This window comes from Leucoraja erinacea, chromosome 32 (genome assembly GCF_028641065.1).
Source record: "Leucoraja erinacea ecotype New England chromosome 32, Leri_hhj_1, whole genome shotgun sequence".
NCBI lineage: Eukaryota > Metazoa > Chordata > Chondrichthyes > Rajiformes > Rajidae > Leucoraja > Leucoraja erinaceus.
In genome coordinates, this window is record NC_073408.1 from 11545343 (window position 1) to 11564620 (window position 19278).

Genomic DNA, 19278 nt, shown 5'->3' on the forward strand with positions numbered 1-19278 from the left:
GCGTAAACAGCAGCGACACGTGACCTCCCCGCGGCATCACCATGGCAACAAAGGCCTGGACCCAGGCCCAAAGCTAGACCGCGGAAAACAAGGGCTCTCACCGCCGCTATAACGTGCAATCTATTCATCCAATTATTTGTGGCGAATGGTATAACCCCCGTCCTCTACCTCCACAACCAGTTGCATTGTGCACAGACTGATCCCTGGGACCGGCAGAAAGACACACCCACGGTTAATGGGCTGCATTCCCAGGGAGTGATGCCCATTCCACTAATTTGAGGTAAACAGATCAATGATAGTGGACACGCAAGAGACTGCTAACGATTTTCAGTATGTCAGAAGAAGATAGCCCTAAATTAACTGGGGGACGTGTAAGGATGCAACGAACCTCAGTTTCGAGGCTCCGTTTTAGGGTAATTTCCAAACCAACAAAGACCCCAAAACAATAACTTTCGATCAAAATACCTGCTGGATGATCTCAGCAGGCCAAGGAGGAATCAATGATATTCCTCACAGATTTACCTTGCAAAGACAACTATCATGAATCTGACCTAGAAATAAGCGACATCCAGAAACAAAATTTGCTATTTATTTTGTTTGGTAGATGTTGCTGACAATACGGGCCTTTATTGTTCATCATTAATTACCCCTGAATTCATGCAACAGTTAACACTCAATCGTGTTCGTAGGTCTGTATACACAAGATGGACCAATTCGTGTAAGGGTGGCAGATTTGCTTCCATGAAGGTTATTGGTAAAGATACAAGGAACTGCAGACACTGGAATCTTGTATAAAACACAAAGTGCTGGAGTAACTCAGCGGGTCAGGCACCATCTCTGCAGTGAAGAAAGCTAATGGCATGTTGGCCTTTATAACAAGAGGAATCGAATATAGGAGCAAAGAGGTCCTTCTACAGTTGTACAGAGCCCTAGTGAGACCACACCTGGAGTATTGTGTGCAGTTTTGGTCCCCTAATTTGAGGAAGGACATTGTTGCTATTGAGGGAGTGCAGCGTAAGTTTACAAGGTTAATTCCCGGGATCGCGGGACTGTCATATGCTGAGAGGATGGAGCAGCTCGGCTTGTACACTCTGGAGTTTAGAAGGATGAGAGGATATCTCATTGAAACAGATAAGATTGTTAAGGGCTTGGACACACTAGAGGCAGGAAACATGTTCCCGATGTTGGAGGAGTCCAGAACCAAGGGCCACAGTTTAAGAATAAGGAGTAAGCCATTTAGAACGTAGACAAGGAAACATTTTTTCTCACAGAGAGTTGTGAGTCTGTGGAATTCTCTGCCTCAGAGGGCTATGGAGGCAGGTTCTCTGGATGCTTTAAAGAGAGCTAGATAGGGCTCTTAATAATAGCGGAGTCAGGGGATATGGGGAGAAGATAGGAACGGGGTACTGATTGGGGATGATCACATTGAAAGGTGCTGGCTCGAAGGGTGAAAAGGCCTACTCCTGCACCCATTGTCTATTGTCTATTGTCATGTATCGGTGACATTCCAGATCGGGACCCTCCTCTTGACGGATATTAGTAAACCAGTTTTAATTTTTGTAACAAGCTTTTTCTATTCCAGTTTTAATTATTCAAATTTAAATTATTTAACTGTAATGGTGTAATTTGAAGGTATCTCTAGCTACAAGTAACTTAATCATACTAGAGTGCACAATGGATCATGATCCCTACCCTGAAGTACTCCAAATTACTTTGCAAAGGTTCTGACCACTTGGAAAATAAGAACACGTACAGTATGTCAGGCTGTTGTCCATCACTACCCAACTATAACTTGGCGTTCAACACCACCTCCAAACTTATCATCACATGCAAGAAGGGCTCCAACTCAGACAGAGGGTCACCTGCACCTCTTCCAACCTCGTCTATTGCATCCGCTGCTCTAGATGTCAGCTGATCTACATCGGTGAGACCTAGCGTAGGCTTGGCGATCGTTTCGCCGAACACTTCCGCTCAGCCTGCAATAACCTACCTGATCTCCCGCTGGTTCAGCACTTCAACTCCCCCTCCCATTACGAATCTGACCTCCCAAAGTGAGCACCACCGGAAATTGGAGGAGCAGCACCTCATATTTCGCTTGGGCAGTTTATACCCCAGCGGCATGAACATTGATTTCTCCAATTTCCGGTAGCCCTTATTGTTCCTCCCCTTCTCTCAGCACTCCCTCAGCCCTCTGGCTCCTCCTCTTCCTTTCTTCTTCCCCCACCCACCCTACATCAGTCCAAAGAAGGGTTTCGGCCTGAAATGTTGCCCATTTTCTTTGCTCCATAGATGCTGCCGCACCCGCTGAGTTTCTCCAACACGTTTGTGTACCTCCAACTCAAAACATCATTTGTACATTGCCATCCATTCATGCTGTCTTACATGCTGAATCCCTCCAGTATTTTGTTTTTTTTATTTAAGATTCTAGCATTTCTAGTTTCTTGTGTCTCTATGAAAAGAAATTGGCTCGGTTTGCTTTGTAATGGAAAAACCTAAACATAACAAAACCAATAAAAAAATTCAGGAACAAAAGAGGCGGGGTGGAACAGATCTGATGAAAATGTAAAAATCCAATTTAATGACCTTTGTTTACAGTAATATATATCAAAAGCAGCAGTGACCCAACATTGAAGAACTCTACTATATACCTCCATCACCTGTACAGTACTCTGCTCAGCCAACTTTATACTCTCACTGTGCCTTTAATTGAATGGGATTCAATTTTGCAAGCTTTTACAGTAGGCTATGTCCATTTAACATTAGTGAGCACACACATTCACACGCACATACATACCTAATTGTCTCCAGTCTGAAACAAAAGTTACCTCATTCATTAAAATGGAGTAAGCAGGTAATACTTGAATATGCCCATATTGGGATACAAATCACTGTTCACAAGTTATAGGAGTAGAATTATGCCATTCGGCTCATCGGGTCCACTCTGCCATTCAATCATGGCTGATCTCTGCCTCCTGACCCCATTTTCCTGCCTTTTCCGCATAACTCTTGACATCCGTTCCAAGTCAAGTTATCGACTCATTTACTGAACAGTACAAGAGAATTTGGTGTTATGCTGAACAACCATAAAAGTTGTTTCAATCTGGCTCTGTTGCAAATACTGCCCCAATAATAAAGTAATTGCAAATCATTTTCCTCAACTATCTCCTCCCAGACGCTAAAAAGCTGATCCGTGAATTGCTGTCCATCTAAAAAGTTAAATGTACATAAACTTCACAACATATTAATTTCAAGAGAAATGCAGGGGCTTTTGACCTCACAAAAACCTTTAACTGAGAAATTCTTAAACATTCTTCTCAAATCCCCATACAAAACCTGCTGACATTTTGCATCTGCTGCATGGTAGCTAGGAAGCTGTGATCTTAATGGGCTCTCAACATACCCAATTCCTGTGCAAACAGGTATCAAGTAAGTCTGCACAGCCACCTCAATCTTTTTCACCATAGTGTTACACCTTATCTCCAATAAGCTTTTTATCAGAATGGAGCTAGCCGAAAGGAAACTTGGGTAACTGTTTAATCTTTATTACTTCCGCTACAGATAGAACGACAGAAGGGTCTCGACCCGAAACGTCACCCATTCCCTCCAGGAATGCTGCCTGTCCCACTGAGTTACTCCAGCATTTTGTGTCTATCTTCGGTTTAAACCAGCATTTGCAGTTCCTTCCTACAGTCCAATTTCAGTTACTAAGCTGCTATACTCTAATGACTTGGTTATGATCACAAGTTCCAAGTCATTGTCATCTCATTCACTGATGTGTATGAAAGAATGGACCTTATGCTTCACGTCCACAAAATAAAACCTCATCCTGAAAACAAACATAAACCATAACCTATCATCAGTCCAACAACACTCCCTCAGACACAAAGCAAATTGTTCACCTAGCACTCTCCTGTATACTTCTGACACATGGGCTAACAACAGCACCCACCCCAAACCATTACAATTACCAACAGCCCCATTTTTGCAAAATCCTCCCAAATTCATTGCAGGGATAAGGTGAACATGTATCAGCTCATTCATTTCAACAGTTGTATTTAATTGTTTTTGTGAGATCAAGAGGCCAAACGAAATGGGAATGATTCAGATTGAAACCCTGCATCAGGACCGAGAGTGGAGGGGGAAGATAGCCAGTATAAAGAGGAGAGGGGGAGGTGTGAGACAGTAGGTAGTAGATGATAGCTGGATTGTAATCACTATTTCATCTAATTGGCCCAAGAGTCTGCACGTTATGATGATCTATTCTGCTTTTGTTAGCATTAAAAGTTTAAATTGTACATATTTAAAATTACCCAGCCCAGCTGCTGGCAAAACGTCACTACACTCTGGCGTTATTTTCTCTTGAGGAATGAAGTGTTCTTCTAGTTTGCTTTTGGGTCTCATCGTAACAGTGGAGAAGGTCTAGTCTGGTCAAGTTGGTGTGGGAATAGGAAGGAGAGTCAAAATGGCATTGGGAGCTCAGGACAAACATTGCAGACAGAACGCAGGTGCTCTAGAAAATGATCATCTAGTCTGCACTGGGTCAAGGGGGTAGAGGAAGCTACAGCATGACCACTGAATGCAGTAGATGGCGTTGGAGGAGAAGTGTGCAAAGGACTGCTTGGGTTCCTGAATGATGATGAGGTAGGAGTAGGAACAGTTGCAGGGGAATTTGTCTGGGGTCAGAGAGGAGTAGGTGGAGAGTGATGAGAAGTCCAAGCAGTCACAGAGAGAGTGGTCATGGAAGGCGGAGGGAGTGGGGAAGAATAGATGTGACTAGTAGTGGGAGCCTGTTGTAGCTGGCAGAAATGATAAAGGATTATCTGCTGGATGTGGAGCTACCAGGGTGAACGGTGCAGAATAGAGGAACTATCTCTGTTCTGAATGGAGCATGGAGGTGTGAAGCAGAAGTCCAGGAAATTGAGGTAATGTGAGAGAGGGTTCCATCAACCACTGTAGATGGGAAGCAAATTTCCTGAAAAGTGGCATTTTAGATGTCTTGGAATAGAAACCCTCATATTGAGGCAAATGCGGTGAAGGCAAAGAAATTGGGAGAAAAGGATGACATTCTTGCAAGAGACTCAATGGGGAGAGGTATAGTCTAGATAGTCTATGAGGCAGTGGGTTTATATCAATATTAGTGGATCGTTTTTGTTTCCTGAGATGGAGACAGAGAGATCCACAAAATGAAGAAAAAAGTCAGAAATGGTGCAAGTGAATTTGCGAATAGGGTAGAATTTAGTAATGAAGTGATGAATTTGATGAGTTCCACAATTGCGGGGAAGAGGCACAAATATTTAGGAACTGAATATTCATGACTCAGAGAGGCTATCGGGCCCTCCACTTTTTTCTGCAACTGAGATCCACCAGGTTTCGCTCCATCAACACTCCACATCACTGAGATGAGAAATGTTTTCATCGACCCGATGATGGATGAATCTTTGAAATTCACTACTTTAACTAGACAGATGTCAATATGATTGTTTGACATTAATGACATCAAGAGATACATGATTAGTGTAGAAATAGCACTAAAATAAGAGATTACTGACCAGGTTTAAGGAACCTAATGGACTACTACTGCTTCAGTTTTAAATAGTCTTATTATCTTTGGTCTAGAACTGTTCAAAATGGAGAAGGAAATCTAGGGATGGCTTTGAGAATCTTGAGTCCCAAGTTGGAATCACAGACCAGCCCAGTGTAAATGGTGGAAGGAACACACCGTCTCCCAGATACCCAGCTTATAGGTCAACAAGTGCCTCTTTCTGTCCTTGTGGCAGTATTTCAGATCTCACATTGGCCTCATCAGCCATATCAGAATCCACAGAGTCCAGTGTGGCAGAAATCATGGGACTCCATGGGAGTGCCGAAGAAGAACCTGCCATAGTTTCTGAGGAAGGGTCCTGCCCTGAAACGTCACTTATCCATGTTCTCTCAGACCTGACGCCTGACTCGCTGAATTATGCCAGCACTTCTTTTCTGCCTAGCTTGTTTTCATGTCAGTATTTTTGTAATTACTATAGATCATAACAATGTAACCATCTAATGTACTGATACAGGAATCATCACAAGTGATTTTCACATGGAATTATACCCATTTTGTGGCCTGGCACCTATTTGCAATCTGACAAGTTTTTAAGAACCGTGACATTGAAGCATAATTGAAATGATAATCCAGATTTCTTCTAGATAATTTCCTGTCCCGAAATCAGAAAACAGAATTGCTAATTTTAGTACGTACTTGCCAGTTGTGCAGATGGGGGTATTTTCAGCATTATTCTTGTCAGTGGGTGAACTTTCCATCTTGATTCAGAACATTGGGGGCTCAACCCTCAAACAGAGATCAAGTGCTGCACTTTTGGAACAGTTATATTTTGGGTGAGCGTTGAATTGAAGCACCCCTACCCATCCAACTGAACATTAAGACACAAACCTTTAACCAAAATAGAAAAAATCACCATTTTTATTACCATTCATCTTAGGGTCAAATGTGGAATCTTACTGTATAAAAATTAGATGCAATATTTCCTCATAAGGGAGTTAAAGTCAAAAATATTAAATTGGTTAGTTGAAGTAACCCAAGATTGTGAAAGATATTTTTTTAGTCTAGTTTCTTTTTGTGTTAGAACTACAGTTTGCAATGACAGGATAGGGACAAAACCTTCTTTTCAAGCTTTGCTATAGATTAGTTGTAACATATAATATGTATTGTGATCACTGGCCTGTCATGCTGCTGCAAATAAAAATTTAATTCTTCTATTGTCGGTACTAATGACAATTAAAACATTTTTTGACTCTCTCTTGAGTCTTGGAGTTACCTACTCCAGTCATAGATGCGTGTGAATTGTTGGGGTAGCTACATTTTATTCTAGGTGTCAACATGTACAAAAACAGTTTACAATGTATGAAGTCAGATGGTTGTGCCAGTCCACTGATCTTAAATTTAGTGTTGGGGTGTGGGTGTAATCCCCAACCCCTTCCCTCTTATGATTTCATGTGAGAATGAGACATTCTGGCATAATCCAGGTGTTAGATAGCAATAGCTTTGACCAAGATCTGTCTCAACAGTCAGAATGTAACCCTTGACAAGTTTTCAAGTCAGTTGGCTCTCAGTCCATGTGTCTCACACGGTATGAGTGGTTGGTCACATTTAAAACATCCAGACTGAAATAAACTTGCTGCATTTCTTAAGAATATAGCATGGAATTGAAGTAACTTTGATCACATTTTTAATTTTTTACTCTTGCCTAAATAAAGTAAGAGACAGCATGACTGAGGAAGAAAATACTGCTGCAGTTGGTAACGATCAATAGGGTACGCTACACATGAAGCTTTGTGCATTATTCATCACATCTTACCTTAAACAAGCAATACATTGTGAACGATTATCTTAGTGAAGGGCAAGGATATAGGTTGCCAGCTCATAATGTTGAACATTTTGATGAATTAATTTTGTGCTGAAATATAAATCCTGCCAATGTCTACTTCCAATTTAACATGAGACTACACGTGGTATAAATCAGAACCTTCCCTAATATTCATAGAGAGGAAAATCGCACATCCTGATAACAACACAAATCTTTGAGACGGAGGACAGCATTGTCTTTCCTCCCCATCTCGCCGTTCCAAAATGAGTAAAATCTGTTACAGTAAAGGATGCAAAAATGCCCTAATATAATTTTGGAAAGAACTGCAGATGCTGGAAAAATCGAAGGTAGATAAAAATGCTGGAGAAACTCAGCGGGTGAGGCAGAATCTATGAAGCGAAGGAATAGGTGACGTTTCGGGTCGAGACCCTTCTTTAGACTTCTGAAGAAGGGTCTCGACTCGAAACATCACCTATTCCTTCGCTCCATAGATGCTGCCTCACCCACTGAGTTTCTACAGCATTTTTATCTACCTTCTAATATAATTTAGAATCGTTTTTTTATAATAAGAAACACCACAATTAAAGGGCAATATCTTGAAATAATATATTTTAAATCTAATGAACTCAGGAAGTATTAAGTTTCTAAAATTATAACACCAATACCAACTTCAACCCTAAAAGACACTGGGTGTGTTTGGAAGACCTGTAAATGATCTTTCAATCAGGATTTGCATGAATCAGCACTCTCTCCTCTTTAAATGGTGACATTAAACACGAAGATTGATTCTGACAGATGGAAATGTCCTTTCCAACATGTTTATGTTATATTAAGAAATCTTTCAGCTATACATTTCTTTACAATGACAGGGAGAGCACAGAAGATAGAACAAGAGAGAGCAATGATTTTTTTTCTGAAAAAGGCAGAAGGTGAAGATCCTTAATTAAAGTTTAATGTACCGATCTTTGTAACACAGGAATTGCATAGAATCATTTCACAAAATTCAATCTAGGTTAGTGTGCGAGTCCAATTTCTACCACACAGGATGATGAAACAGAGATGGGGGATTTATATAGCATTTGTTCTCTTTCTCCCCATCCAGTCACCCTGGGCTTATGCGAAGGAGGTTTCATATAACCAAGAATTGTGCGCCATTGTAGAAACTGTATACCAATGGTTTTGCGTCTCTGCCACTTGTTCAGTGACACTTAATTAACTTATGTTGATCATAGCCCCCCCTTCCAGGCCGAGGGAGTGCATAGCTTGAGGTTCAAGACCTTGCTGCTCTGAGAATGGGAATGTGAGATTTGGCACTTTGTTTCATATTAGAATATACAGAAATAATTCTGCCGCTGCCCTGATTGAAGAAAGAAGATCCACACAGTGCATTATTAATGTCTTTTTGTGTAAAATGAACAACATTCATTATTTCAGAACCCGCTGCCCAAGGCTTGCACTCTGCATTCCCCCACCACAGAGGGTATTTCCCCTCTCGCAGTGGGCAGAGCTCACCCGAGCACAGTGGTCTTTGTGTTGGAGGTCTTTTCAGCCATTGTCCTACTGTTCTTGGTCACTGCTGTTACTTGTGGCTTTTTCCCACTCTAGACTTTCTTCACTTTGTATTGGTGACTCCATAGGCCGGGGTCTCATGCCCTGAAATCGACGGCATTCTGGACAGACGTGAATGTGGGTGCAGCCTCTTACTGCCAAGGCAGCCTCATGTGCCAATCGCTGGGAAACAGGGTCCGGCATTGTGCCACTGCATAGCTTCCCATTGCTCAGGCTCATGGTGTTCACATCACGCGAGGTTTCAGTTTGATTGAAACGTGTCCTTATCAAGCGTCGTTTCCGCCGAGACCTAATGCTCTCATGACATGACACAATACTCCGCAGTTCCTTCAGCATCTCCTGACAAACCGAAATCTGAGGGGGAAAAAAAGAGAGAGATGGTTAAAGTACATGATAGAAGACATAGGTTACACACCAGAGTAGAAATAAGCAACTGCAGATGCTGGTTTACACAAAAGGACACAAAGTGCTGGAGTACTCAGTGGGTCAGGCAGCATCTCTGGAGAACATGGATAGGTGACGTTTCGGGTCAGAGTACGCTTTGAAGAAGTTTCCTGACCCAAGATTTCACCTATCCATGTTCTCCAGAGATGCTGCCTGACTTGGTGAGTTACTCCAGCACTTTGTGTCGTGTTTAGTTACACACGATAGTATTGATTGCATATATTGTTCCCAACAGCAACTAATGGTTAAATCGTGAATATAACAGAGAATATTATATAATGCCCGGTTTCTAGTTATTGGTTTCACGATTTAAAAAACAGCTCGCATCCCATGGAAGAGTCTTTATCCCTGCTGAGAATTGATAATTTACTGTTAGAACAACTTTCCTCTTTATTAATGGACTGATGCCTTAGGATGCTCGGAATGTTGGATGAGTGCTATAATCTCTCTGACAGTAATTCTAAAACTTGAGATTTATAAAAGAAGAATTTGGGGTTATTTGTTTCTAGGTAATAAACTATGCCCACAGGTCTTATTTTTGCCTTGGTATTTTAGAGTTGATGGAAACGATGGATTTTTAATATCATCTGCTACCATATTTTGAAAAAAATTATATTGAATGCGAGTAACATTAACGTTTTATTGTTTATTCCTCCTTGCTCAGGGAAAGCGACTATGTTTCTGTGAACTAATTATTTATTTCACAGTTGAGTGCCTTGCTGAATTAGTTCAGAAAGATTTGAGAGTCATGTATTGAATCGCTGTGGAAGAATATCAACAAACCAGTTAGGTTTGAAGGAAATATTATATTATGAGGCAGGATACATGTTTTACAAGGAAAACTACTCTGAGTTATAATGGGGGTAATTGTAGTTGCAGACTTAAAAACCAAAATAGCCACTGGGTTCTCATCTAAAATAGTGAAACAACATTAAGGTGTCAATGTTTAATGGGGAGAAAACCAAACATTCTTTTAGGGTGGACATTGTTTCAGTGTTTCCATTCCCTGAATTATTACAATGGCATATAGAAATGTAAGGATACCAAGACTATTGAAAATAAGTCCAAATATACTCATGTTGCTATAATGATGATATGTACGTAATGGTATAAATTTGATCATATTATAAAGTATTGAATGTTTTTAAATGCTGTTGAAAGTTTCTGAACTGATTTTAACAGCCAGTCTACATTGTGTGGGAGGCGTAGTAAGTGATCTCATTTTTCACCAGTACCTGAAGGTCATCCTCATTTATATCTGATCAGTATGCAACTAACCTTTCCACAGAATGTGATAGAGTGACACGGCTAGCAGATCCCACTGCTTATAGTGTCAGAGACCCAGGTTCAATCCTGACTATGGTGCTGCCCACATGGAGCTTTCACGTTCTTCCTGTGACCACGTGGGTTTCCTCTGGATGTTCTGTTTCCCTCCCAAGTTCCAAAATGTGCAAATTGGCAAGTTAATTGTCAACTGTATATTACTCCCCTCCCACCCCCCTGGTATGTGAATCTGGAAAAGTTAATGGGAATGTTAGAAGAACAAGAAAATAAAGTATTGTAGGATTGTGGTCAGTGAGCTGAAAAGTCTGTATCCATGCTATATCTCTGTGATGAACTAGAAATGTGACTGCCCTTATATTAAGTCAACAGTAAAGACTCAAGGTTGGATTGGTGGGGTGGGATTGGAGTGCGGGAGGAGAGGAGACAGCTTAAGTGTGCGTCTGAAAGGAGGCAGGACTTTTCTTGCTCCCACTACCTTCTCAAAAATCATCCTTGAAAATTTACCATTTCTACTTCCGGGATAGGCTGACATTAACGATGAAGGCAGCATGGTAGATAATTTGGTTTAGTTTCATTTATTATTGTCGTGTGTACCGAGGTACAGTGAAAAGCATTTGTTTCCATGCTATCCATTCAAAGAAAAAAACATACATGATTACAATCAAGATGTGGTTTACATGGACTTTAGCAAGGCTTTTGACACAGTCCACTGCACTGCAGTAGGGCAGCCCAGAAGGGTGGGGCACATGGAAAGTTGGGTGGGGCAGTGGCAGACAGAATTTAATAATCCGAGGTATCGATGTGCAGAGGGAACCTGGGGTGAAAGTTGATAGTTTCCTAAAATTAGCAATACAAGTCGTCATAGTATTTTTTTTTAATTGGCATGCTTGCCACCATAGACCATGGAATTGAGTATCACAGTCAAGATGCCATGTTGGAATTGTGTAGAACATTGGTCAGACTGCACTTAGACCATTGTGTATAGTTATGGTTTCCACACTACAGGAAGGATGGGGTAACATTGGAAAGAGTGCAGAAGAGATACACACACGGATTTCAATAGGATTTCATCTTATCCCCCCCTTAGGGTTTTGTAAGATGGAGAGGACATATATGGACCAAATGCAGGCAAATGTATGTGGGCATCAAGATCAGCATGGATGGGTAAGGCTAAAGGGTCTGTTTCTGTGCTGTACCACATTTTTAAACTGAAGTTAGTTGAGAAGAGTTTTTTTCACGAGAACTTTATGGAGGTCTAGAGTTCTTATACAGAATATACTGTTGGTTTGTTTCCATTTGAAAATCTGGAGACAGTAGGATATGAAATAAATAAAGGAGAGATTAAAAAAAGTGTTTTATTGAGGGCAGCTAGTTTACAAAACACTTTACTATCACCTGCTGTTGTAAATGAATTCAAAAATATAGGGTGGAAAGAAAACAATACGGGTATGTAATGTTTAATTAAGTGGCTCTTGTGGGAAAGAAATACTTGTGAAAAGCCCATGGACTTAATTTCTCTGATGGAACAGTTTACAATACTGCTCTATCACAATTGCTTGTTTTTGTGTTTGGATAGAGTCGGTTAATTCAAGCTCTAATACAAAAGAACCAGGCCATCAATTGTTAGAATATTGATTACATTCATGTCTGAATTGACTAAAGTATTAACAATGCACCCAACGCTCATTTTTAACTTTAGTGTAATTAACTTTTCTGACAGTTTGTTGAGGTTTAAAAGTGGGACCCTTTCAGCAATCGTTACCTCTGTTTCCGTGGAGTGTCTCATTGTCCACATGAATTCAATCACTGCCGTGACAACAGCAACAATTAGACCACAGATTAGAACAACAAAAATGCCACCAATATTTTCCATCCCTAGACCTGTAATAGAACAACAAAAACAGCAAGTTAAAATAAGCAAGTTGCACGTCACTTCTTCACTGAGCCCAGTAATGTTGAATGGGCTTTTAAACCAATTCAATTAATTAATTATTTTTGTGCATTTTTGCTACATTTCTTTGTACATTATAGGAGGGCAACCAGTTTATGCTGACTCTCAAAGCACATCTATTTGTCAGATATCCTCACTTATCCCCCTGCAACTCATTCTCTCTCACATGCCCTCGCTGATTCTGCTGCCGCACACCTACACGAGAGGCAATTAATTTAATAATAGTTAATTAATCTACCAGCGCCAGAGCACCCGTAAGAAACCCAAAAAGTCACAGTTGGTACTCCATGGTCAGGATTGAACTTGGATCGCTGAAGCTGTGTGGGAACGGCACTAACTGCTGCATCATTAAACCACCATTAAACTGCACTGGACTAAATCCTCTCCAACACTCATCAAAATCTGGGATTTGTTTTCAAGAAAAGGCAAGATTGAAATCTGGCCTTGTGGGAGGTTTTTTTAAACTGTAAAGTGGAATGAAAGGTTAGGCGTAGAACAAATGTTGCTTCTTGAGGGAAGTATGAAATTAAGGGACATAAATTGAGTCACCAACAAATTCAGTGATAGATTTAGAACAAACTTTATCCAGAGATCGTTGACTTACACATTTATTAGCCTTACACATTTAATGTTATCTGGAACTTGCTATCACATTAAATGTGTAAGGCTAATAAATAAAGATGCACTTAAGGGAAACTACGGAGAGAGGAATAGGAGTCAAGCTGCCAGGATGCGATGAAGTACATAGAATAGAAAAGGCTCTGGAGAGTCTATGCCTGGTGTAGACTGGTCAGGGTGCCCTTGGCCTATTTCTCTACTGTAAACTAGAGTAGGCAATCATGACCAGCAAGTAAAGGAAGAAACTGGATGGTGTGGCACCATAACTTAGTGAGCTACACCTTACAATGCCTATGAAAACTACCATCTTATTGAAAACGAGGAGCTTTCCACATGAAAAATCTGCAATTTGTATTCCTGGTTATGCATTAAGGGCTAATGTTACTATATGAAGGATCACTGACACAATTTATGTTAAAATGTATTTTGTGTGTTCCGTTGCTTTTCATTTGATTGACTGACTTGGCAAATAAATTTCCTCGTATGTTGCAAAACATACTTGGCTAATAAAGTATTATTGTGATTGTGATTGTGATTGGAATCATGGCTAAAACATAAAGTGTTGGCGTACCTCAGAGGGTCAGGCAGCATCTGTGGAAGGAATAGAGTGATGAAGCTTCATGTTGAGACTCTTCTTCGAACTCAGTCTGATGCAGGGTCCCGACCTGAAATGTTGCCTATTCATTCCTTCTACAGATGCTGCCTGACCTGCTGTGTTATTCGAGCACTTTGCATTTTACTCTAGACCCCTATTATGTTATTAATTTATAGTTCTTCTTAAGGACTTAATCCCTCATCTCTCCTTCCTCCCCAAGATAGAAGCTCCTCACATATCATATGCTAGTAACTCTGACGATATTCAACACTTCATTTCTCACCCCAAACACATACATCTTCCTCACCAATTCGCATGAATACTGATTGTCAATACTCACCAAGTCGTCGTTTCCTCCCCCCCCGACACTCCCCAACCCCAACCCCTCCCTCTCCTTTGTTTTTAATGTGGGAGCCATTATTCTGAATGATCCATCTTTCTTCCTTCATGTAAGCTGAAGACTGGTTGAATATTGTAACTAGATAAGTAAACAAAACAAGGCAAAATGGGGAAGCTGCACACTTAGACAGCGTCCAAAGGCCAAGATTTGGAGCTAGAAAGTAAATCCAGTCTTTCCAAAATACTCTCCAAGAATGTATTGAAAAAATTGGCTGCAATCTTTCATGAAATTGAAATTAAAAAAGCAAATGAGCCAAACTAATAAAATATTTTCATGGGAAACTAATCATCTGCATTATTTGCTATTTGAAACATGTACAAATATATCTAACATTCTGCTGTAAAGGAGACGGAATTGATAACCCAAATTGGATTTTAGATCCTCTATTAAACTTCCTGAACTGTGTTTTGGTTGTCATGGCAACAGTACTAGGCTAAACATTCACTGTCAATGTGGCCTTGATTTAAACATAGATGGAAAGGTGATTCCAAGAAATCCATTATTAGGAACAAGTTTGCTTCATTAAGAGAATCGTTAAATATATTCTTTGTATCAAGGAAAATGCTGAAAGAGAACTTATATTGAATGAAAGCTTTATCATTACCTTTTGCCCCGTGCTCTCCGTCTTTTGGGCATTTTCCTCCCTCCCACCATTTCCGTTTTAACATTTCAAGCCGGTTATTTTCCTGAAGTTGGAGAATGGCCAAGTCAAATTCATTTCGAAAAAGCGAAGCTGAAAGAATAGTACACAATAATTAGCAAACATAACTGAAACTCTGGATTAATCAAGCAAATTGAAGGTCTTGCACTGACATGAAAGCAGTCATGACATGGAATCAGCACCTGTCTTGACCAGGCTGTTACCTACACGTTGTCAGTTGGGAATTGACACTCAGTTTCTAGAGAGGTGTGCCTACATGGCAATGAAAGGTGACATCGTTATTTCCGAACACTTCTTATTAGTGATAACATTTAGTCTTTAAATTAAGGGACTGCTATTCACAACTTGAACAATTTCCCAGTAACCTGAGATAACTGTTGGATTAAGAGCAAAGCTTCAGTAGTTGTTAAGCAAGAGAGTTCAATAATTAGAAGTAGTGTAATAACTGCTTTTGATGGCTCGTTTTACGGTGAGTCTGATAATCACTGGAGCAAAATAATATTCATCATAACAACTGTTTACACAATGACTATTATTATTTTATTAAAAATGTAAGTTATTGTGTGGTGGAAAATAAGCAACTACATTATTTCAGGCTGTTTAATTCTGCCCAAGGCAGAAATTCTATACCAGGTGACTGAATTAGTTTTAATGGGACATGGAATTGAAATCATTTAAAAAGCTAAGGGTTTTTCAGTGGAACCTCACAGGAGACTTGGGTCTGTATAAGCATCCTCACAGTATGCTGGAAATAACCTGCATATTTAAAGGCATCACCACATATTTATATCCATTATTCTGATATTTCTTTAGAAACTGCTGGCAACAATTTCCTCTTGACTGATTAGTGGAATCAGGTCACCAAGGACTGACCTTGGTGGACATGGGAGGAAATTCTTGATAAGAACTAAAACATTATTATTATTGATATATCAATGATAATAGATTGGTATAATGTCATTAGTTTCTGCTAATTACTTTAACTTTCATGTTTTGTGTTCAATAGATGATTACCATCGAAATGGAAAATTATTCTGAAGAAATAAATTGTTTTACTGTCGTCCAAAATACAGTCATAGAATTAGGGCAAGAACACTGTTTAAACAGCATCTGAGAGGAGAATTGATAAATAAGCTAGACATTAGCCCTTCATCAGAATATAATCACCTGAAGTGCTAGTTTATCTGCTGTGTCCATAGTTGTTGGCCAATTCATTGGTTTTGTGTTTTGTTCAGTCCCTGGGTTTTATTTACCACTGTACTGGGCAATTAGTTATAAGCTTATTTTATTCCATTTGGGTTCATAAGTTATCTTATGCAAATGGCTGGTAATATGACACAATATCTAACATCAAACCATATAAAATGTACCCAATATATAATGTCTACTGATGTTACCAAAAAGGAATGGAAAGACATATATGTAGGGGACATAAATCCTTTGGTTACATATGCTTGGAAAAATTAGGCAGTAAAATAGCAAAATGTGGTTTTAACAGAAAATAGAATACGACAAATGATTACTTTGTAAGCAAAATTAAAGGACTGGAAGATGCTACAATTTCTTTATTGCCAAGGTAAGATATAGTGACAAGGGTATTGTTAGACAGAGAGGGACTGATTGGATAATTTGTCAGTCAGGTCTGGTAATTAAATAACTGTCAGTGTCTGAGATCTGTTTTATTCATCTAATTTGAATATATATTCTTCAGTCACTGCCATTTTTCAGTAAAACGACTTTGCTGTTATTTGTGAGTAGTTGATAGAGTTTATATTTCTCTGCCGTCGATGGATATTATTTTCCATGCAAATTGGCTTTGGCTTAAAATCAATTATTTGCTGAGGCCAGACAAAAGACTCCACACGGTCTCCAGCTCATGGGTTGCCGCAGGGTTGCCAACAGCCATCTATTATAATAAAGTCGTAAAAAGAAAAATGGGATTTGGACGTTTCCCAATCAAGAGATGCAAAATTATGATGTCATGATGCAGTTCTATAGGACTTTGGCTCGGTTGCATTTGGAGTATTGTGTGCAGGTCTGATCGCCCCATTACATGAACGATGTGAGGCTTTGGAGAGGGTGCAGAGGTTTACCGGAATGCTGCTTGGATTAAAGGGTTTCCAATACAGGAAGAGGTTGGATAGACTTGGAATTGATATAGACTTGATATTGAATTGTCCACCCCCAAGGGCAAGGTTTTGCATGGTTTTCCACCTTTCTCCCCTCCCCCCCCCCCCCCCCCCCCCCCCCCCCCCCCCCCCCCACCCTCAGCCCTCCAATCAGTCCGAAAAAGGGTCGCAACCTGCTAACATCACCTAGGCATGTTCTCCAGAGATGCTGCCTGACCTGCTGAGTTCCTCAAGCACTTTGTGTCCAAAATGGAATTCAAACTGTTCTGCAGAGTGAGATGGGGAGAGATTTATCTCAAGATGCAATGGATTTGAACTTGGATCCAATAATTCTTTGATCTGAGCTTCATGATTAGAACTCAGCGACTTGTTAACATATTGGTGTTACAAGTTTTATTGCATTTACACTTACCTTTTCTCCTTGACACCACTTTTATTTTGGTGTTTGTTTTGCTGGGTCAGTAAATTGTCAACCTGAATGATTTATGCAGACACCTATTCTTATGATAATGCTCTAATGATTCAACAAATGACTTTTATATCTTTCAAAGGCTTTGAACAAAGAACTTACAGATCATTTGTTACTCCCTCAGGCATAAACCTCATCACTGCCCCTCCCCCTCCCTTGCATTTTTAGTTTAATCAATCTCATTAAAATGCTTGCTCATCTCTCAGTCTTCAGTAATCGTGAAAGGTCACACATCATAATCTATCTCTTATCTTCACAACTGTTGAAAAATGTACTCAGTGGATTATTTCTAACACTCTTTGATTTCTAATTTAAAAAGTGGAAATGGTTTTAAAAAATTGGAAAGTAGCAACCTTCTTTTAAAGACTCCACTTCGATTATGTACCTTACAATAATATATATTTATTATATAGCATGAGATTTGTCCTGTATCGGAAACCCTTTAATCCAGGCAGCATTCCGGTAAACCTCTGCACCCTCTCCAAAGCCTCACATCGTTCGTGTATGGGGTGATCAGACCTGCACACAATACTCCAAATGCAACCGAGCCGAAGTGTGGCTTAAAATCCTATCATTGCTGATAGAGTCTCATTAACAAATACATGTACGCCATATGCACGACTCAAGAAAACATTACAGAATGCTTGTTGTACACACCAAGGGGCAAGCCTATACCATATCCCTTGGTATCCAGAAGACCACCAATCTGTGTAAGGTTGCAATTACGTTGTCGGTGGTACTCATTCATGGTTGACTCTAATAAAAAAGCATAGTTGGAGTTCAAAACACGAGAAATTCCTTCTTCGGTACTTTTCACAAAGACACTCGGCTGCTTGGAATGCATGTAGTTCCACATTCGCTGGTAGGTCTGGTATCGAGAATTCTGAAAGCAAAATAACATTCCTCAGTAATACTGAACAAATTAACAACAGGAAGTGAAACTCTTGTTCGTGCTGTACCTGGAAGAAAGTCATGCTTGACCCTCCCTGCATTGTTCCATATTCAATGTTCGTCTGGTCAGCAAGGTCATCAACTGATTCTATTGGCACGTCCATTCTTTGTACCGTGAGGAAAGCAGCCAGATTGGCTGTGTACGATGATATGATGATGAGTGTAAAAGCCCACCTGACGAAAAATTAAAAAAAATAATCAGGCAATTGAAATATAAAGTCTGGTAAAAAGCACTGACATCTGAATAGGAGTTGCTTCCTCGGTTCCAGACTACTGAACAGATTGTATTAATGATCATGTAAATCATCAGTTCCTTATAGTTTATAAAGAATTCCTGCAATAACTTTGAATAGTCCAGAATAATCCATAAGATTTTCTCCCATTACTCAACTGTTACAATTTCTGTTGTTGGCGTAAGCAAGAATTTCCTGTCAAAGTTTTGAAGATGAAGGAAGCTGAGTATTCAGTTGGTGAGCACCTAGCCCAGTAAGCTCCAGCTACCTCTATTTGTAATCACACCAGCTTGCTTTATGTGCTAATAACGCTGGAAGCAAGATTTTTACTGCACCTGTACCTCACCCTACTTGTGCCTATGAGAATAAACTTGACTGGACTTGACTATAATTAAGTGGTCTTGCGTAGCCTCAGGTTTTTTCGCCGATCAGCTTTGATTACTGACTCTGTCACCAAGAACAGTTTCCCTTTATTAACTCTAAAGAGCTTTGAGATTTAGAGGACCTCTGCCAAATCTTGTTTGATTCTGACTGCTCCAAATCCAATACCTCAGTTTCTCCATATTTGCACAGAAATCAAGTTCCTCAAACAAGCTACAATTCCAGTCCA

At 40.0% G+C, this 19278-nt stretch overlaps 1 protein-coding gene across 1 annotated transcript in view; it reads right to left on the reverse strand.

Moving 5' to 3' along the window:
• Positions 1-7893: 7893 nt before the first annotated feature.
• Positions 7894-19278, reverse strand: part of grik4 (glutamate receptor, ionotropic, kainate 4) — a 95137-nt gene continuing 83752 nt past the window's right edge. The window contains exons 16-20 of the mRNA XM_055660773.1: positions 18444-18609; positions 18142-18367; positions 14830-14958; positions 12424-12542; positions 7894-9287 (exon numbers count right to left, since the gene is read on the reverse strand). Coding sequence (XP_055516748.1) covers positions 8922-9287; positions 12424-12542; positions 14830-14958; positions 18142-18367; positions 18444-18609 — 1006 coding nt within the window. The 3' untranslated portion in view covers positions 7894-8921. The remainder of the gene's footprint in view (positions 9288-12423; positions 12543-14829; positions 14959-18141; positions 18368-18443; positions 18610-19278) is intronic.